This window comes from Anabrus simplex, chromosome 11, assembly GCF_040414725.1.
Source record: "Anabrus simplex isolate iqAnaSimp1 chromosome 11, ASM4041472v1, whole genome shotgun sequence".
Lineage (NCBI taxonomy): Eukaryota > Metazoa > Arthropoda > Insecta > Orthoptera > Tettigoniidae > Anabrus > Anabrus simplex.
In genome coordinates this window covers 129,033,246-129,055,816 of record NC_090275.1, presented here as the reverse complement: position 1 = coordinate 129,055,816, position 22,571 = coordinate 129,033,246, and the positions used below count along the sequence as shown (strand labels likewise).

The following is a 22,571-nucleotide window of genomic DNA, read 5'->3' as shown; positions in this document are numbered from 1 at the left end:
CAATTTCAGAGCTGGAGAAAATGTGATTGTACTGAGCGGTAATAATGCAATTTTGTGACGTGATAAGTGAGGTACTTTTAAATAGATTTAATACGACGTGAATTGGGAAGTAGAATTTACGACATGCTAAGCGAGAAATCGCCTTAATGAGGAACGCACACTACGAGCTTACACTGTATTTTCTCGCGTCTGCTTAAATTTCGGAAAGGCCATTATCGAGTAATTTACAGTGAAAAAGTTATCATTACTCTACTGTGCTTGAAATATGTTTTCATGTTACATATGAGGTTAAGTTGGGTTGGGTGACTGTTTGAATAAGAAAACTGAAAAGTTTGCCATGGAAGTCACTGCAGTGATACTATTATAATTCTTCAGAATGAAATTGAACATCCGCGTTCACGTTGTCTCCGAATTACAAAAATAACTTACGAGTAAGCTGTAGTATGGAAATCTGCAAAAACGCAAGTTTTGAACGGATTGCCGTTACATGTATAGACAAGAAAAGTGTTCCACCAATCAAGACTTATTTATTGTGGATTGTCTATACATTGAATCCAATCAATACGGAAAATGAAGCTTATAAATAATAATTACCGTTACATAGCGATGGTAATTTGTGTGGGGGGTTTTCCTGACTTTTACAAAAATCTGATATAACGCAATCCGCTATAGCGAGTAAAGAATTCTCACTATAACGGACGTAGGCTGATACAATATACGTGTTATATACAGTTGAAGTCCATTACAGTGAGAATTCTTTACTCGCTATAGCGAATTGTCATTATGCCCGATTTTTGTATAAAATATAAAAATAATATAGAAGCCTCTACCTTATCAATACAATGTTTATTTACAAGATGCAGTAAATTCAGTACCGGTTTCGACCCCTATGGGGTCATCCTCAGCTGTTATATATTAAATCGGTTTCAAAAACATCACATAAGGACTAATGTCTTCATATCACTGACCCAATTTGACAGATCATGAAAAAGTAAATATAACAGTAGTATAATGGATCTTTTCTCATTGACTAGAAAGTTGCTTATTATATAAAGCGTCATCTCATTGTAGCCTGAGTCTAGTAATCATCAAATAAAGTTTACAACGGTATATGTGAAATTATTACATATTTACATATATATTATTGGAACATACATTGTCTATTAAAAATAATATATACACATAAAATTTCACCCGCTATAACAGGCCGTTTAAAAGTGGATGAAATGATAAAAACATGATAAAATGGGTCCACATTTAACTCTAGTTTGAACTGGTTTGTTGTTGCTGCATTATGTAACCGTACGTATCTACGATCCCCGAGTTTTTAGGTTAGAAAATTTTCGTATATAGTTTGTAATGTTAAAATCTGTAATTTTGTTTATTTACAATGTAAAAACGTAATATTATAAGAAGAATGTGTAGTTAGGGAATATTGCATATGTGCATCATTATATTTTGTATAAATTTCCGTTTGGGTAAGAGTCTGTAAATATGGCCTAGAAGTAAGGATTGTGCAACCGGGAAAACAGCGACTATATCGGGAAGGACGGTTGAGGTCAGTTGTGTGTGTTGCAACTAAGTGGCTTGGAAATACGGGGTACAGCAGGTTGTATCGGTTGAAGAATTGGAGTGGATCAATGTGGACATACATGAGTGGACGTTCTATATCACATCAAATACTCGATAGCCAATGCGAGGGCTTTGTTTTGAGCGAGGTTTGGGTTGACTGAGTGACGCGGGAAGAAGTGCCTGTGAGAGCGCTGCTACCAGTAAACTTTTCAGGACGCTATAACCACGTGTAGCAAGCCTATATAAGTGTGTACGCGTGTGCGGCGAGTCATTCTCATTCTGATTCTGATACTTATTCTGATTCTGACTCTGATGCTGATTCTGTGCGTTTCTCATTTATACCGGTCTGCGGGAGCTAAGTATTTGCGCAGTTTGCTATGCGATCTGCTATTGTTTCCGAGTATGCAGCTTCAGTTGATGGAGAATTTTGCTGTTTGCTTGCCTCCGGACATGTAACGCTTTCTGTCCAGCCGGCAATTGGAAAGGATTCAAGACGTCGACGAAGAAGAGTAAATAAGGTTAGGGATGCTCTTCGTAAAGAAGGTTGCATCCATATGTAGAGAAATAGTCGTCGTACTTTTCTCTACCAGATTAGGATTCACGGTAACAGTGGAGTGCAGTGGGGCTCTTACCTGGAGGTATGTTAAAAGTATAATGATGTTTTATTTTTATTGGTAATTTTAGTGGTTTGTAATTTGAGTTGGTCTCGTTAAATGATATTTTATTTTATTGGTGATTTTAGAGGGCAAACACGAGTTGGTCTCGTTAAATGATATTTCATTTAATTGGTGATTTTAGTGGTTTGTAATTTGCCTTTGTAGACGGCAAACACGAGTTGATCTCGTTAACTGATATTTTATTTTATTGGTGATTTTAGTGGTTTGTAATTAGCCTTTGTAGACGGCAAACACGAGTTGGTCTCGTTAAATGATATTTTATTTTATTGGTGATTTTAGTGATTTGTAATTGGCCTTTGTAAACGACAAACGAGTAAATCTCATGAAGATATGATTTTGTTGGGTAAGACAATGTATGTTCCAATAATATATATGTAAATATGTAATAATTTCACATATACCGTTGTAAACTTTATTTGATGTTTACTAGACTCAGGCTACAATGAGATGGCGCTTTATATAATAAGCAACTTTCTAGTCAATGAGAAAAGATCCATTATACTACTGTTATATTTACTTTTTCATGATCTGTCAAATTGGTGATATGAAGTGATATGAAGACATTAGTCCTTATGTGATGTTTCTGAAACCGATTTAATGTATAACAGCTGAGGATGACCCCATAGGGGTCGAAACCCGTACTGAATTTAAAGCATCTTGTAAAGAAACATTGTACTGATAAGGTGGAGGCTTCTATATTATTTTTATATTGTAGTAGCAATCAATACGGAAATGAAGCTCATAAATTATGATTTTGTATAAAAGTCGGAAAAACCCCCACACACATTAAAATAGGTATGACACGGCAATCAGTTTGTTCAAAACTTGAGTTTCCCCGGATGATATCCAGACTACAGGTTACTTGTTTGTTATTTTTCATGAAAGTGTGTGTTTAATTTCATTCTAAAAAATTATAGTACTGTATTTCTCTGAAACCAAGACGAACCCCACTTTTTCCTTCAAAAAATTTCAATCAGGCTCAAAAAGGTGCTGTATAAAATCATACGAATGCCTTTGCTGTACAGGTACGCACTTTTAGACTAAAAACATTGGCTTTCGTTACGTAGTATTGGGGGGAGGGGGGTGCACAATTATTCTTCATTTCCGCGGGTTTAATGAACATTAACTTAAAATTGGCATCATAATACCGAAGAGAACCTGTTGAAAATTTGCCGGCAATACCTATTCCATGCGTCTCTACAATACGACGATCCGTCAGGAAAATATTCTCGCTGTCTGTAAAACTGTTACTTTTACGCAGCGTCAGATATAACCGGCTGCCGCTACACGCACATCTCACTTGCCGGGTTTGGCCAACTTCAGAGGCTAGTGATGAATAGGCCTAATTGCGGACTTTGAAGGTCAACGAACAAGGTTATTGCGCCATGGTACGGCAATTGTGCCCTTGCGTTTTTCGTGCAAATACCTCACAATTTCATCTTCGACTTCTTAAAAAAGCGTACTTGTTGCGGACAACTGAATGCATTTTTTGTACTGTACACATTGTTTCGCTTCTTTTTCTTCACGCTAACATTAAATATTGGCTTTAGTTAGGCCTATGCCGTATTTTCTTGCGGCTGCACAATTATTTTACATTTCCGAGTGTTTAATAACCATTAACTTGAAATTGGCATCATCATAACAAGCCATTGAAAATTCGTCGACAATACCTGCCTATAAAACTTAACTTTATAAGTGTCAGATACAGTAGACGAGTTATAACTCCGCCACTCAGCAACCGTGGCCTTTCTAAGAATTCGAAGGCTCGCATGTTTGGATGACATTCTGCAGACTTGAGAAACGTTTTTGTAGAGGTTAATAGAACGTCATTGTCTCTTCACTATTTCCTGAAATCCAGTGGCATTACACAAAGGCACTGTACAACCGGTTGTCGCGGCTAGCGATATATAATAAAGAGGCAATCGTTTATTGTCAATGAGTTTTGTGTGCGTGTGCGAGAAGAAGCAGCGTGGTTACCGTGGTAGTTGCCAGTGGTATTCGTTACTGTTAGGCCACAAATGCATGACAACCTTTGATTTTTTGCATGAAATTCTGAGAAAAAAACGTTGTCTTGTATTCGGAGAAATACGGTATCACTTCAGAGGCTTCTGTGGCAAACATTTCAGTTTCCTTCTTCAAACAGCGTCACCTGTCCTAACTTAACATAATATATGTATGATGAAAACACTCTTCAAGCGCCAGTAGAGAAATTATACCTTTTCGCTATAAATTTACATGATAATAGCCTTTCCGTAATTTAACCAGATGCGAGAACATCTGAAATCAATTATGCACTCTGCTATATCTCGAATTGTGTCCCATTCTTACTTAATTGCAGTATTTAGCATTAAAATTTAGCGATCATTTAGTTGGCCTTTATTTTTACCAGTTAACAACTGTTATCCGACACGTTATGTACGCATTTATTACAAAAATATGTCCTCTTTCATTTCAAATTTTCTTTATGGAACAGCAGTCGACGGGTATTACTAATTGACTCCGACATTGTTTTCAAATGTCGAAGAGAGAACTCGCTAGTGGAAATAGTAAGGAAACGATACCGAAGTTAATCAATCTAATGCAACATAATCGCTGGAGTGCATAACTATCGGTAATGGAAAAAATCTCGTGCTTAGAGTTCTCGCTGTAACCGAAGTATAATAAACAGTTTAATATAGGAATTTTGAAGGGACAGCAAAAAATTGTTGTAAAACAGGGTTCTCATTATATACCGTACTCGCTCTAGCGGACTTCTACTGTAGTTTCGAACCTACATACATTGGATCATCTTCAGCCAAGATATAATTTGAAACATATGTTTACATACAACCAATAATAAAGAAAAAATTTGGTATGTCTTAATTTAAAATTATCAATGTCCCGCTCCAGTTGCCTGGGTGTGGTTTTGATTTAAAATCCAAGTCTAAAACATCGGACTACACATTTAAAATTGAAACTAAAATGCCACGTTGTGTTTGGTGTTGAACTACCGTATTTAACCCCTTCTTTTTCCACACATATAGCCAAAAAACGTAAGTGGGGGGTCCATCAATCAATGTCTAAAGGCAATGCTTTGTCGTTTCATCTCACAGTAGGAACTACATCCAATGTTTTGCATCAATACTTGAAGGAATTGCTTCCTAGGTCGACCTCTTCCCTTCCTTCCTAAGATCTTTCCTTCTAGCAGATTGGTCAGAAAGATATTATGATGCACTGTGTGTCCAATGAATTTAGCTGCTCTTCTATGTATTGTTATCATCAGCTGTTTCTTCACCTGTATTTCTCGCATGATACTTTTGTTAATAAACTTAAACATGATAGGTTAATATTGTGTTTGGTCCGTATTGACTGGTCTGAATGTATAATATAACTATTTATAATAGTTTATTTAAATCCGCCTTGATCAAGACACTCATTAAATGAAAGAAACATTATTAATTAAACCATACATGTTTCGGGAAATCTCAATCATTCCCTTCATCAGTGGTTAGATCAAAGAATAACACAATATGACACAATCTTTTGTTTTTACAATTTGAAGGAGTATTGTGTCCCAATACATCATATCAAAGAGTAAAGAGAACTTATGAAATATTATAAAAATGATCAATACATACAATTTTGGTTGAACTGAATGAGAACACTATACAAATTTAGGATCTTCAAGTTTTTCTTCTTTTCTTTTTCTTTTTGTTCCTTAAATGATTATATGCTAGCCTAAACAGTGGGTTATCTTCTGTACCATTGCCATGGGAGAACATATGGTTGAAATGAATCATAAATTTACAGACATTTCCAATGACATGAAATTATTACATTCAACCAAAAAGGGAAAACTGATGAATGTTTTGGAAAATTTAGAAATTTACCTTACACAAAAATGTAATTCTGAATCAAGTTTAAATGAGAAAAGTACAGAAGATAACCCACTGTTTAGGCTAGCATATAATCATTTAAGGAACAAAAAGAAAAAGAAAAACTTTAAGATCCTAAATTTGTATAGTGTTCTCATTCAGTTCAACCAAAATTGTATGTATTGATCATTTTTATAATATTTCATAAGTTCTCTTTACTCTCTGATATGATGTATTGGGACACAATACTCCTTCAAATTGTAAAACAAAAGATTGTGTCATATTGTGTTATTCTTTGATCTAACCACTGATGAAGGGAATGGCTGAGATTTCCCGAAACATGTATGGTTTAATTAATAATGTTTCTTTCATTTAATGAATGTATTGATCAAGGCGGATTCAAATAAACTATTATAAATAGTTATATTACACATTGATACTTTTGTTGGTTTTTTCAGCCCAACTGACTTTAAACATTCACCTCCAGACCCACATCTCAAATGTTTCAAGCCGTTTCCTATCCTGTTCTTGGATTGTCCAAGATTCACATCCATATAAGAGTACGCTCCACACAAATGACATCACAAAACTTTTCCTAATCTCAGTATCTCAATGTATACTGGTCAAATTTTGTTTAGTGAACACATGACTTCTAGGCTACAAAGAGCTATAAATTGTACATGTTAACATAGGACACTATTCTTTAACAAACTTATGAATGTATTCTGAGTTTTACTGGCTATTTTTGTTAGAAGGCAGTATTTCTAAATTTTAAAAGGATAAATGGTGAACACATGAGTTTTAGTTACTCTTATATCACGTAATTCATTTCATCTCATTAATGCTCTGATGTGACTGACGTCTGGAGGGGCATGGGGTTGTAAATTCTAGCTACGAAGATTCGTCTCCCTTCATACTCGACGAGTATCGTATTAGGGCAGTCATTTGTGTCTGTCAGTTAAGCAGCAGGCCTACCACACAGTAAACATGCAACGTTCATTCAAATGAAGCGCCTTAAAGAATGCCATCTGATATATGAAGTTTGCAAAAACTAGTGCAAGAAGTTTGGACTTTTCTCTACAGATGTCTCTACAAAAAAAAACCTACGTTATGCCCTCTACTGTGAAGAGGAACTATTAAAATCACAAAGTAATTTTTTATTTTAAGGTTTACCGCACTGAGTTGATTATTCTTTGTTTCTGGTATGTTAAAAGTTGTCAATACTTCGATCTCTTCCCGCCAACTTGTAGACATCATCAGCCGTAAGATATTTAAGAAAAAGCACAAAAGCACGGCTGATGATGTCTACAACTTAGACAAAACATGTCCCGTCATAGTTAATAATGTTGTTTAAATAAATAGACAATAAACTTATGGTATTGTAAAGGTGGAATATTAACTTAACCTAAAAGTATACGTACAACAATACGGACTTTATGTAAGTATTGTCTTATTTATCGTTAACACGCTTTAAATCTTAGCGTTTTCTTAAAGCGTTTCCTAAAGAAGCTTCCGTATTTCTTCAGTGCAATCCTAGTATACACTAAGCTGTATCTTATCTCCTGTATATTTCGCTTGAGACCTCGTATATTTGAGATGCACAGCGTTAGGATTCCGTAATATGTTTGCTTTTATCGATAAATTTTGGAATTTTTCCATTAAAATTTGTTAATTTTTTTCACGTAATTTGTCTCTCGTACTTCACCATGGCTTAATTGAATTCAGTGTTCGATTGTTCTCTCTGTTGATTTTAACGAATTTATCTCGGTCACGGCCACCTTGATTCCATTTGTCCGTATCTTTTAACTCGTATTTTCTGCCGTTTGATATAGAACAATTTTAGTGATACTCACAGCAAATGACGACTTTAACATTCTGTTTTAAGTAATCAGGGCAATGAAATGGTACAGTACTAAGGTAAAAGATTGTGAGGACCCTACAAAAGTGTAAATAAATCATGACAGGACCACAAGAAAGATGAAGCTACGTACCCATGAAAGGTCTGCGATGTCCGCCCACCATGTAGTAGTGGAGCATATCGGGGATGGCAAGGTCGCTCAGACCCGAGAGTTGTGAGCCTTGTCCTAACACCACCAGCCCCAGAGCCAGCCCAGCTGCTAGGGAGTACGACTCACGATCCACACTGTTCTCCATCTCCGGGCCAGGAGGACGACCTGTTCATACAGAACAGACAAACACGAATAATAAACGCAATGATGGATCAAGTAAGTTCTTAGCTACTGCATGCAAGGCCGTTTAGGCTGCCTGCATGTGCCGGGTAATGTGCGGCTAAACACTAAACACAGAGTCCTGCGAATATCCGCGAAGCGAGTGTCTTGGCGGATGCAAAATGTATGGTTGTGCAGATAATTTTTAAATAATGATATTTATTGATTTTCACTCAGGTATAGTCTAGAGATCTCAACAAGTCAGTCTTTCATAAATTTCATGCAGTTATATTTGCTTGTGGTGAGACGCAGAATGGTGATGTATAAAGAGGCTTGAAAAGCCGTAAAGCTGACTTAAGCCTATCTGGCTCCTGCTTGCAAGTAGTGGAAGAAGCAAGAGGAAATCACTCATAAAGCTGTCACTGGGTGTAATATTTACAATACCATTCAGGGACGGGGATAATATTTTGTATATCCACACAAGGCTTGAGATATGGAGTGTTAATGGACTCCACCACCTGTGGTGGCTTCTTATCCACAGGGGGATCAAGTCATATAGGTGAATGAGACGGCTAATGAAGGCACTTCCTCTGTACTGCCGAGAACTTTTGGTTGAACCACAGTAGAAGTGCAGACTTTTAAAACATTTATCACCATTCTGTACAAAATCCTTCACCTTTTATTTTCTTTTGTTGAAATTACGAATAGTCTGTGCTCCTATTTGACCAACTCTCCCATTCAAAGAGACTATTCTGACTTTAGATCCCGTATTTAAAATCAACTGAAAGGAGAATAATAAAACTTTGTTTTACACCTAGAATTGTTAAGTACTGAACAGGTGTAAAACAAAGTTTTATTATTCTCCTTTCAACTCTCCCATCTCAAATTTTTCTATTCTTTACCAGAATGTTGAATTTTCTGCTTTACGTTCAGGTAATACCGCAACATATAAACTCGTGGCGATCAGTTACGCCCAAACATACGGCCACAAGTGTTCAGTATCCGAATGCAACGTGCATTAGCACGGTAACAGAGAAGCGAACTTCAAGCAACCAACAAGTCTCGCAAAGCATTTAGCGGACCAAAAGGCGGCAAGTTTCCAAAAGTAGAGGAGGACCTGCTTAAATATATGATTTTGTTACGCAACGTTCGATATGCTGTTTCTATTTAACATTAAGAATTTCATTCTTCAGGTTCCGTATTAATATTAACTTTCCCATTAAATGCTGTTTCTCACGAAGTGCTGTATTTTAAAGGACGAGAAATGGAATCAGTATCCCGGATTTGAAGGTTAGCCGAGGCACAATGATTATTTTTATGAAAAGAAATGCACTCTCTCTTCGATGAAGAACAACATTATGCCAAATTATTTCAACCAAAAGGTGATTTCTGTAAGAAGCCAGTTTAGACAAAATCCAGTTCCTCATCTGCAGAAGAAGACTATTGCTGAAAAGTTGAGTTCTAACAAGGAAATGAAGCGCTTTCATACAACATGTGGAAGGAATGTACCTTACCCGTCAGTGGCTGTAAAGTATGGTGAAGAGCTATAACCCGTTAAGTTTCGAGCAACAAATTTAGGAACTACGTGTTGTACCTCGTACCTGTAACTGGCGGAGGGTCCAGCACGCTAAAAAGCACTAAACACACTTTTTATCTTAGAATACTGGTTTTGTATTTCTGCCGGGCTCCTTGATACCAGCAATGTTAACAATTCCTTAAAATTACCTGACATCCTCCGAGATGAAGTAGAAATGGCTTTGAAAATGCTGCGAACTGGAAAAGCGTGTGGACCTGATGGAATAAGTGCAGAAGTCTTGAAAGCTACAGACGATGCTGGAATTGAAATGCTGTTGAAAATCTGCCAGGTAATATGGAATTCTAGAAGATGGCCCGAAGAATGGGTACAGTCAATCTTTGTCCCAATCCACAAGAAAGGATCGAGGAAAAAATGTGGAAATTATCGCTTAATTGCTTTGATTTCACATGCCAGTAAAGTTATGCTTCATATCCTGCAGAAGAGACTCTGGGCATTCCTAGAGTATCAAATTTCTGAAGTCCAGGCTGGATTCATGAAAGGAAAAGGCACTCGAGAAAAAGATCTTACGCCTAAGACAAATCATAGAAAAGGCTAGAGAATTCAATGTTCTGGTATACCTGTGCTTTATTGACTACCAAAAGGCCTTTGATACTGTCAAATGGAACCATCTTTGGAAAATTTTGGATGACATGGGTTTACCACTCCATTTGATTGTGTGACGTTATTAAAGGATTTGGACACCCTCGGCAAGTAATTTAAAATTCGTGTTACGTTCTGAATTGAAACGTGTGTGCATTGCAGCGCATCCTGTTGGCGTTCCTTGTAAACAAAGTCCTACCCAGTTAGTGGCGCTCCTAGTGGCTGCCAGTATAAGCTGCGACAATTAGGTAAATTACTGAGACGGACAAATAAAAAATGTTGTTGGTTGTCTATACGGTGATGGAGTCTGCTTCAGATGGAATGTTGTGTTTCGTGCTAGAAAAGATGGGAAAAGGAAAGGAATATGATCCGGGATAAGGATCCTTGTTGAATTAAAGGGTTGTACACCCTTTCTTGCATCACCGCCAGCCGGCGAATTTGTTTTCTTCAAAATGTGGGATAAGTTGTTTTCTTCTAAGTCAATGTAGGCCTAGTAATGTTTAAGTATGTTTTAATCTGTTGTATTTATTCCGGAACCTCTAACTAACTAAATGTGCTGATTGGTATGGCTAAATTTAGTGTCAATTTCATCACATTGTGAACTAAATCTCATATTCCGTGGACTCTATTCAAATCAAGACATTCGATACAATCAATGTTCACTTCTGGTAACATCGTTAATAGTAACGTTTAAATGATGTTTCATTATTTAATGATTGGTAAGGTTAATTTAAGACCAATTAATGTGCTCGTATAAGTGAGGTTAGACCTAAGATGGATGATGATGTGCAGGCTCACATTCTTTTCTTCTAATGTAATTGTAAACCCAAAATTACTTCCGTAGCTCACTGGAGCCTTTATTTTCGATACGTTACATTTGGACCTGGCTATTGTTTTGGTTGTTGCCAGCTTCTTACGTTTTTTTATGATAATTCTTTTTTTATGCCTTCCATTGTTTTTTGTCAACAAATAGAGACTTCAGATGTTACCAAAATAGAGGGTTGATGACTGGATAACTTTACTTGTGCACCTTTAGCTTGTGACTTTGTGGAAGAATCCTAACTGATCATCAAATTTGATCTGACTCAAACTTAAATAATTTTCACCTGTATTCTTAACCCTTAAATGTTGAGAGATTGTCTCTTTATTCTGATATTATATTACTAGACCCACCGAACTGAAATAATTTTGGAGTTCCGGATATCATTTTCTCTTTAATAATAATCTATTTATCCTAGTTATAATTTAAGTAAATATTTGGTTTCTTTCGGAGTGAGGTACCTCATTTAAGACTTTGAAATTGATTATCAGCAAACTCAGTATCTCTAGTTAATCAGTTGAGCTCACTAATTTTACTTAGTAACAGATATTAACATTTAAAGCTGTTCCTTAATTACATATGTGATACCTAAATTCAAATAGATTTATTAAAATTATTTATTTTAACTAGTGTTTCTCATTTCATAAGATATAGGTAAGAGAGCAGAAGTTTTAATAATAGTTCCAGGCCTTTATAATGCACTTTGGAGTGGACTTCTCCCTTCCACAATAAATTATTGCCACTGGTAAGTATATTTCTTATGTGACAGATTGATCTCCTCAAGTCCTTGTACGTAGGTGGTTTAAAAAGTTCTCGGAATGTACCAGAATTAAGTATCTTACCTCGGTGGAATTGCTTTTATTTCTTTTATTTTTCAACATAGTCTCCCTGTAGACTAATGGACTAATGCATTTGGTCCAGCGATGTTCCAATGCCTTGATCCCAACTCGAAAATGTGATTCCTCCAGGCCTGCAAAATACCTCTCCAATTCAGCTATCAGTTCTTCCCTTTTAGAAAATCTCCATCCACCGAGGAAAATTTTCAGCTTGGGGAATAGATGAAAGTCTGATGGTGCCAAATCAGGTGAATAAGGTGGACATGGCAACAATTTGTACCCCAGTTCATGAAGTTTTGCCATGGCAATAACACTTGTGTGCGGCGGAGCGTTATCCTGATGAAAGATGACCTTTTTCCTTGCCAAACCAGGCCTTGTTTCGCATATCGTTTCCTGTAGTTGGTCTAGGAGGTTTGCATAGTATTGCCCCATAATTGTTTGGCCAGTAGGAAGACAATCTATCAGCAGAATGCCTTTTGCATCCCAGAAAACTGAGGCCATGACCTTTCCGGCAGAACGCACTGCCTTTGCTTTCTTTGGTGGTGGTGAATCAATATGTTTCCACTGCTTTGACTGCTGTTTTGTCTCTGGGGTATAGTAGTGGACCCAAGTTTCATCTGTAGTCACAAACCGGCACAAAAAATCTTGTTGGTTGCACTGGAAACGGGCCAGACTTTGCTCGGACATTTAGAATCAGGTGCGTTTATTGTCCAATGTCAAGAGCCGCGGCACCCATCTTGTGGATAATTTTTTCATACCCAATTCTTCGGTTAAAATATAATACACCCATTCAGAAGACATCCCTACAGCTTCAGCAATCTCCCGCACTTTCAGTCGACGATCCTCCATGACCATTTTATGCACTTTTGTGATAAATTCTGGGGTCGTAACACTGTTTGGCCGTCCACTACGTGGATCATCATCCAAGCTCTCCCGACCAAATTTAAACTCGCTGGTCCACTTGGCAACAGTTGAAAATGAAGGAGCTGAGTCCTCCAGTGTGTTCTGAAAGTCGGCATGAATTTCCTTTGCTTCCATACCTTTCTTTAGAAAGTATTTAATCACTGCTCGAATCTCAGTTTTTTCCATTGTCACAAATCACTACGCGGGAACAACAACAAAGAGTCGTCACTACCACACTCCTGCAGCTAGAGCACTGACGCGCCACGTGTTCACTCACAAAGGATGTGTGATTATTGCGCGGGAACCTCGTTGCTCTAGCACTGACATCTAGTGGTGATTCCGAGAACTTTTCAAACCGTCCTCATATAAGGAAAATACAGCCGGAGTCTGTCAGGGATGTATCCTGTCACTGTTACTTTTCAATCTCTATGGTGAATATGCAATGAGAACTGCATTAGATGACTGGGACAAAGGGTTTTCCATTGGGGGATGCAAGATCAACAACTTGAGATTTGCTCATGACACCACCTTGATAGCATCATCTGAAGAGGAGTTGACAGAGCTGATCATGAGAGTAGAGGAAGCAAGCCTAGAAATTGGATTACGCCTAAATCGACAGAAAACCAAAGTCATGATTGTTGATCGTAAGAACAACAACAGTCCACATATCAAACAGATTGGAGGCTGTGAAGTTGTACATCAATATGTATATCTAGGTTCCTTACAATCCCATTCTGGTGGTTCCAAAGATGAAATAGCGAAGAATTGAAATAGCAAAGGTAGGAGAAGATCTGGAAAGATAACAACATCACCATTAAGACAAAAAAAGAAGCTTGTTGTATCACTAGTCTTCTGTCTTCTTGTATGGCGCAGAGACGTGGACCATCCCCAAACGTGATCGTGAACGGATAGAAAGCTTTGAAATGTGGTGCTGGAGGAAAATGTTAAGGATTCCTTGGACAGCTCATCGCACGAACACATCAGTCGTGAACCAACTTCAGATAAAAGTTGGTCTATCGTGTAAGGTCTATCAGCAGATTGTACGCTACTTTGGACATATAATGCGCCGAGATGGTAGTCTTCAAAAGTTGACTGTTGAGGGCAAAGTCCAGGGAACCAGACGAGGACGAGTACCAACACAGTGGATTGACATGGTGAACGGCCCCCTACAGAGTTCTCTCAGAGCAACCACGTTGAAAGCTTTAGATAGGGAAGAATGGCGGAGTATGGTTCATTGGCTAGAGGTCTGAATATTATGATAGTCACGACGCCTCAGTCATGAGGCAAAACGAAGAAGAAGAAGAAGAAGAAGATTGAATTTAATGTTTCATCATGACCACGAAAACCTAGTTCTTGCTTACTTAAATAGAGTACTGCATCAATTACCAGCTGAAGGAAAAGCCTATTTAAACGTACATTTTCATTGAACTGTACAATATGTAGTCTAGCATTTTCCTTCAGGGTATCAGAGATCGTATTTTGGTTTCCTTCCACAGTCTTTAAATCTAGCTGGCATTTTATATGTTCTGCAGAGTCTGAGTGCTTATGTAAAGAACGTGTTATGCTCAAAAGGGCTGAAAATCCTTCTTTATTCCCAACGTTATTTTTAATGCTAAAAAGCAAACAATGCCAACAAAACAACTTCTGTAGAGCTGGAGAGGAGCACAACCATGGGAATTCCTTAAACCACAATCGTTTGAAACTAAGATTGTAAGATTTACCGGAATGTTTTACTTCTGTTGTAGCACAAATTTGCAGTGATTCAGTAGGGCGACCAAAACGTAGAACTTTATTCTGATCTTTGTTTCTCCAACGTGAACATGGTGCTTCTAATAAAATACACACTATGTCATAAACAGGACACGTTTAAATAAAACAGCACAACACTACGAATGAACCAAGATGCGTCAGTACTCGTACTTCACACAGGATGACGCAGGGAAGACGAAACATTCTAATCTCCCGGCAACTTCACTTGCACATTTCGCTGTGAGGAAAGAACGTGGGTGACGTCATGGTTGTCATGGCAACCGCCAAAGCCAAGCGGTACGAGGGAAGTACAGCCAGCTGCAGAATCTCTCGTCTTCACTGAAGATGACGCCAAACAGCGTCGAAACTAGTTCCAAGTGTAAATATATGTTGTAAACAAACTATAACATTTATTGTATTGAAAAGGTGGACCCTTTTAAGTTTCCTATCTTCCATTCTCAGTTCAATACGGACAAAAATGAAATTCTTAGATTTAAATAAGTTTCCTATCTTTCACTCAATCTCACGCGCCGTACTGTGGCTGACAGCTGGCGCTTTCGTGAGTTCCCCTGCTTCTCAGCCCCAGGGGCTCCGAACTTTGGAGCATGGGTTGGCGACCACGGGGCCCTCAGCTGAGTCCTGGCATTGCTTCCACTTACTTGTGCCAGGCTCCTCACTTTCATCTATTCTATCCGACCTCACTCGGTCAACACTTGTTCTTTTCTGACCCCAACGCTATCAGGTTTGTGAGGGCAAGGGAGTCTTTCAATTTCATGCCCTTCGTGGCCCTTGTCTTCCTTTGGCCGACATCTTCATTTTTCGAAGTGTCGGATCCCTTCCATTTTTTCCTCTGATTAGTGTTATATAGAGGATGATTGCCTAGTTGTACTTCCTCTTAAAATAATAACCACCACCACCACCACACCCTGCTTCTCATCAAGTGATGCGAGCTCTTGGTGCTCCAAACACCACACAAAAAAACAGTTTCTTTCCGTAAAACAAACAAATGTCATAAGAAAAATAAATTTAAAAAAATCATATTGTTAAAAATAAATGGTGAAGTGGCACTTCACCTACTTCACCTGAAAAGCCGCCCCTGTTACTGGTACAATCTATATACACTACAGTATTGTATTTTATTACATTTTTAGACTGGATGAATAGCCCGCAAACCAGATAATGTGGACACAAATACTGTAATTGGAAGTTTACTGAAGATGGAATCTTTCCTCCTCAGCAGCCGGCAAGCTCGCTTCTATAAACAACTTGATCTGACGCTTGTTTCTTTCCATTAATTATAATGACTATTCCTCCCTCTCCTAGTCTTTCACTTTCCACATGAAGACTGAAGATCTCAATGAAGCTGATGAAGCTGGGAAGGAGACATGGATGTATGAGAATAGCAGCCTATCCTCTCCTCTTCCCACAATCATCTGCCACAGTGTTTACTCTTGTTCGTTGCTTTCCATCATTTACAAAGACAGGTCAGACAGACCCTCTCATCATTCTGTCGTGCTTCCAGTACCATCAGAGAAGCACATCATCTCTCAAGAATGGTCCAACTGTGGTCTCACGCGTGTTACTATCCTATTTCCTGTATTTGTCAGTCATAGAACATCGGCCTCCTGAGTTCAAACATAAGATGTAGCAGTACACTTGGCACACCATGCCATATGTAAACTTGGTGTTTATTAATAAAATTCAGTCAGAGATCCTATCCATCACTCAGCTGTCACTCACACCATACAAATACGTGCCATGGGAGTGCTCATAAGATTTCCTACCTTGACAACATAAGTAGACGTAAGTTGAACTTCTGTTCCCTAGGAAATAAGCGATATTCTTGTGGGCTTTAGCCATCGTTGTTCACTTTTGCCATTTCATCTTTCATTTGTTTGCATATTGCTCAACACCATGCTAACACTTACAAGTTTTACAAGGGAAGACCTAGAACTAGGCAAGAGTGAAAATGAGAAACCAGAGGATACTACATTCAAAGCTTAAGCTGCGTTTACATTAAGCGCAATTTCTTCGCGAAATAATTTCGTGAGGGAATTGCGCCTAGTGTGGACGCTCTCTCACCCCTCAGTAATTGCGGAGTGAGGACCCTCGCTGCAAGCCGGAGGTCAGTCGGTTTTTGTCCGCGCATCAAAGGGTTTCGCTCATCGAATTTCTCTCAGTGTAAACGTGGTTCCCATAGTTGCACGAAGGATGAATCAAGAACAGTGCTTGCAGCTCATCGAGCTCTACAAAAATAGAGATTTTATATGGAATCCGAAAAACAAAAACTATTTCAATCGCAATAAAAGAGAAGATACGTGGAAGAAAATTAGTTCTCAACTAAACTTTCCTATCTCTACAGTGAAAGCGAAGATGAAAGCGCTACTGGGATCTTATCGAAGTGAAAGATCGAAAGAAAATAAGAGCAGAGTCACTGGATCAGGTAAGCTATTACTATTGGTTTATAATGCAAAATTGTGTCATTTCATTACTTTTTGAACCTACTGGTACCTATTTTGAAGCATTCTTGGGTCATTGTGAAGAACTTCCACTAGTGGGCAGACAACACCACATTCAGAAGGCACAAGCCCTGAACATTTGGATTCGTCATATTTAGATGGGCTATTGTGCTTGTGACTAATTTTACTTGGTTTGTGATTTATTTTTTCTTCCATTATTTTATCTTTATTTTACATTTTCACACATTTTTTGTACTGATCCACAACAATTAACAAATATATCAAAAGCTATTTTTTAAATGGGTGCAGTTTGGATACGAAATGTATTTCTAAATTGAATTAATATTGTGTGATTTTTAATTATTAGCATTCCTATTTGTTCATTTGACTTAAAAAACATACATATATAATAAATACCGAGTCTATTTTCTGTTTTAAATGTGATTAGTTATTATCCTTACCTTCACATAATCCTGAAGTGTTTCAATCGACGCATCACAAACTTCTGGAACGATTTTTGATATTGTGCACTTCGATATTTTAAATAAATACTGCAAACTTGTGTACGAATCACCAGTTGCTAAGAAACGCAGTGTGACAGCCAACCTTTCTCTAACTGTTACTGCTTCTCTGAATGTTGTGTCTTGTTTTTCAACTTTTTTACTGATCAGTGAAACGAGTTGTTCAAAATCTTGGGTACTCATGCGGACAAAGTTCTTAACTGTATCGTCAATGGGTTCCTGTGCCATTTCTCTCGTAAGGCTGTTTCCATATTGGCTTCTTCCAAGGAATAATTGTTTGCTCCACCATCGTCGAGGGCGCCGATTTTTCTTCTTCCCTTTCTTGATAAAAAATGACATTGATACGATGGAAAACGCGGCTGCAACGGCTGGAGGGACAAAACAAGTTTCCATGTTGGCTGCAAAACAAGAACAGAAGTGTTCATGCTTGTTGAAGGTGGCTCGCCCCACTTGCGCTATTTTTCGCTCTGAATTGCGCTCTGTTTTGGGTAGTGCGAAATTTCACTCGAAGCGAGTAAGTTTCACCCGAGGAAGTTTCGCTAGTGTAAACGCAGCTTTAGAGGAAGTTTCGATAGTGTAAACGCAGCTTTACAGCTACACAGTGGTCAAGGTATCCTGGGGAACGTCAGCCATCTTAACGGTCCACAGACTGTACCGTTCACTGAAATTACACTCCAAGTAAAATACAGCCAGAAATCACAATTCTAGACATCGTAACCTTCCAAGTAGGACAGTGACAGCACCCACAATGTTCCTAACAATGAGCTAAATGGTGAAATGTTTGAAAGATGAACCGAGATTTATTTGTCACATGAAACAAGATACAACTGAAACTGAAAATATAAGCATGTTTGCTCACGCTGACAGAATGGTGTGGCCACTAACAGAATAGCCTAGAAATCCACAATGTGAATACTAATAGGAGCAGAGAAATGGAACAGTGATAAGAGAGAGAACTACAGCATAGAACATGAAGCCTCACAGAAGAAGCCAGCAACTGCTGTCGAAAGGCCAAGCTTGCCTTCTAGTTCATCTGAAATTCACTGTACCTTCAAGAGTTTTGAGAACTGAAATAATTCCTTCCTGAAATGTTATTTTACTAAACAGTGAAGATTTAGAAAGTTACCGAAGAAGTAAAAGTCATACTCACCAATTTCTGAGAGGAGAACTTCCGCCATTCGCCGCTGGGCAGTGCCTTGGTACAAAAGTCCCACTCCCAAGAGTGCTGCAACCTGGATGTTCTGTTGGATGTCCAGCTCAATGGAGGTGGGTGGAAGCAGCGCCTCAAGGTGTAGGCTCAGCATCTTAGTCGTGGAGACATCCATTGTACCTGTTCAGAAAGCGCAACTGTAGTAAAACCTTGTTAAGATGAAAACTTCATTAACATGAAGAATATGTATGTCACAACAAGGAATGTATCACCACATTTCTCACACACAATCCAAGGCAACGTTTTATATGAAAAATCAAGGGTCATCTTGCATTCACGATCTAAGAGTAACAAACACCACTAGCAGCTACCACATTGCTTCCCTCCCCACCACAAAACTCAATGACCTTCAACGTGTGCAGTTTTATTATACAACGCTAGCCGCTGAAACTGGCCAAAGCCACAGACAGTCCAGTGGCAGCCAATCTTTGGTGAGAGTGCAGAGGACAGGTAGATAGTGTAAAAGTGGCCCACACACAGCTGTACTTGATGAATGAATGACAGATTATGATGGCCCCATTATCTCACTATATTGTCTGTTTTAAAAATAACCAGTATCAGAGAAATGTGTACGATCTCTGTCTTGCTGTAAAGAAGCTAAAACATGCAGATGATTAGCAGATCAGTACAGATATCCCCAGCAGTTGTGTGACAACGATCAAACAGGTGTACTAAACAGCATTTAATGAGGAAGGTTCGAAGGTTGGTGAAGGAGGTCTTAACGAGAAACAGCCACCTAAGTGTTTTCTTGGCATAAGTTGCCCAGTATGTGTGGAAGAATATTGCTAAGCATAAAAAAAAGCTATGGGACAAGTATATACCCTTCTGTGAAAGGCAGCCCTCAGTAAGTGTTTCCACGTTACAGTCTGCAGTAAGAAATCAAGCTTAAAATTAGAGATCATATTTTAAGATTTATCAGTAATAATGTATATTGTCCCAGTGGGGACACGTTTTTAGCCTTTATTCGCCACATTTTAGGCGTGACTGACTCGCCATTCGAATCTGTATCACTTAGGAATTGTAATCCAACTCGCTTCTAATTTTATTTCCTGTGCGAGTTATGTCGCTAAATTTAATTGCATCTTCTCTGCCCACGGAGTTATATTCCATCGTTCATTTACAATGTATTCTGCTCCCATCTCTGCGGGGTCGGACTGGCTGTAGAGCGAGTCTCACTCGTGGTCTGCACACCTTCCAACTAGCTTGTGCTTCGTGTTGCTTGTTCGCGTGGTGAGTAGTGCATTGTTGTCCGCCATGGATGTTGGATGTGTCTTGCGATGGCTCATTTCTAGACCATCAAAATACCTCAGCATAACTGGGTAATTTATGAGGTATGGGAGCTAATGCCCTCAATGGTTGTTAATTATTCTTCTGGGAGTGGACGTCCACAGCTTATTTGGCTAATTCTTCCTTTTTAAAGGTTGTGAGAATAAGATCCCGGCTGACGCCATGCGTTAGCTTCTACTCAAGGACCAATGTAAGTTGTTTACTCCAAGCTTATCACTATTTTCTTTTCATCCTGCAGCTGGATTGCCCCGTCTCAAAATCTTAAGTAAATTACCGGATATTATGCTGTCTTACAAATATCAATTCTGATAGATCTTTATTTCAAGTGAACTTGGAAATCTCGTAACGTGAAAAGTATTTGGCTTACTGACTGCACTTTTCAACCTCCGTACCGCAGGAAGAATTCTCCCCAAACCCGTTTATATTTCTGCATTTTTCTGCGAGAAATGGCTTCGTTGTAAATCTTATTTCTATTTTGGATCATGTAAACGATATGTTATTAAGAAGCCAGGACATAGTTTTGCTAATGTGTAGTCGTCCGCTGTAAAAACTGAAACCACACGATTTTCTCAGGAAATCAGAATCTCTTTATTCTTTTAATTTTCCATATCTGATTTTCCTTTTCCGTATGTAAATTTTTTTTCGGTTCCATAGCTGTTGTTTGTTGTCTCCGTGGCAACCGTTGCCCTTGGGGATAAGTTGTTGGGATTATTAATATTATAAAAAAGGTTTGAGTGGTTTTGCTCTTACCTTTTTTATTAATTTATTGGAGTGCATTCGCTCTGTATTAATGATATATGTAATTGTGTTGAAGTGGGCGTGGCCCTTGTGATTGAGTGTTTTACTCTTAAATCTTGGTGTTTGATGATTAATTTGTGCTGGTTGTCCCCCAAGTTTGGAGCTACTTCGTTCTTTTAGTGAAGTGTTATGTTTTTTTAGGTCATCTCGGTGACCTATTTAAAGTTAACCTTTGTGTCTCTTTCCGTTTTTGGACTGGTGTTCAGTCTACATTCTATTTACCCTTCCTGTAGTCCCCTTGAGATCTGGTTGCTTCAAGAGAATCTTGTGGCCTCTCATTACTAAGTCCGATAATAAGTTAAAAGGCAAGAAATCCTGTAAAAATTTCACACTTAATCTGCTAGAAATTTTTTAAATTTTAGGGCCTTCTGCCAGGTGATAATTTTTCTTCTTTTATTCATTTAGTCATTAATGTTAATTGTCGTTTTAGTTTAGAGGACGTCCCTCATTTCAGTGGAAATTGTTTTAACCTTATTCAGTCTTAATTTATATCTCTGTCTTTGTTAATTTAATTTGCCTTAAATGGTGCACCGTAAGTTTTTCAAAGGAGAAAAAGTAGGTTATTCTTTCAATCAATTGTAAAGTTCTTGCAAATGAATTACCAATTAAATTTTAATTGTTTAAAAGAAGAAACTTTGGTGTTTTTCTTTCAAAACTTTGTTCATTTCATACCGTGCCAAAACTTAACTTACGATCCAACTACTCTCTGGGTTATGGCCAGTTGCCTAACAAGTTTGGTGAGTATTTACTAATAAATTTAAAGGATATTTTAAGGATTTTGGTTCACCGTTTACTTGTACCAAAAATTGCCAGTACAGCTGGTGCAATATTCACCTCAATCCTTCACAGTATAGGATAAAGGGAGGTAAGTTTGTATTAAATCTTTGAATATGCATCGTGTGTCTGCTAGAGTGATGAAGACCAATGCAAGTAGATAGAGACATCTGTTGAGAACTCAGCAATTTAGTAGTAATGTCTGCAACAGGGAGAATTATGATACTTATTCAAAGGTTTATCACAAACTTACTTGTATCACAATTTCAAATATTCCTCCCTATACCGTATAATTTGCGAAATAACCGAAGCATATTATTCTTCTTCTTCTTATTATTATTACTACTACTGAATCTCCGATATACACAGCCCTATTACACAAAAAGTACGTTAGGATTACAGTTTTACAAAATATATTACATAAAATACTATGATATTATACTTGTTTAAATAGCTGCCCCTCAAAAAATCACAAAAGCAGAAGAACAACACAATTTATAAAAGTGGTGGTAAGAAATGAATTTCACAGTAGTTCAAATGAGCTATGAAGTTGCAACTCTGGTGGTGATGGTGGTGGTGGTGATTATTGTTTTAAGAGGAAGTACAACTAGGCAACCATCCTCTGTAGAACACTAATTAGAGAGAAAAAATGGAAGGTATCCCACACTTTTAAAATGAAGGTATCGGCCAAAGGAAGACAAGGGCCACGAAGGGCGTGAAAATGAAAGACGACCTAGGCCTCCAGTGCTCTGATACCGTCGGGGTCA

At 38.1% G+C, this 22,571-nt stretch overlaps 1 protein-coding gene across 2 annotated transcripts in view; it reads right to left on the bottom strand.

Annotated features, from left to right (window-relative positions):
* The window catches only part of shtd (shattered), a 786,765-nt gene that overhangs the window by 226,593 nt on the left and 537,601 nt on the right, over positions 1 to 22,571 (bottom strand). The window contains exons 22-23 of one of the 2 annotated variants that reach the window (XM_067155551.2): positions 18,886 to 19,065; positions 8,095 to 8,277 (exon numbers count right to left, since the gene is read on the bottom strand). In XM_067155551.2, the coding sequence (XP_067011652.2) occupies positions 8,095 to 8,277; positions 18,886 to 19,065 (363 nt within the window). The remainder of the gene's footprint in view (positions 1 to 8,094; positions 8,278 to 18,885; positions 19,066 to 22,571) is intronic. The other variant, XM_068229717.1, reaches the window with a different exon arrangement.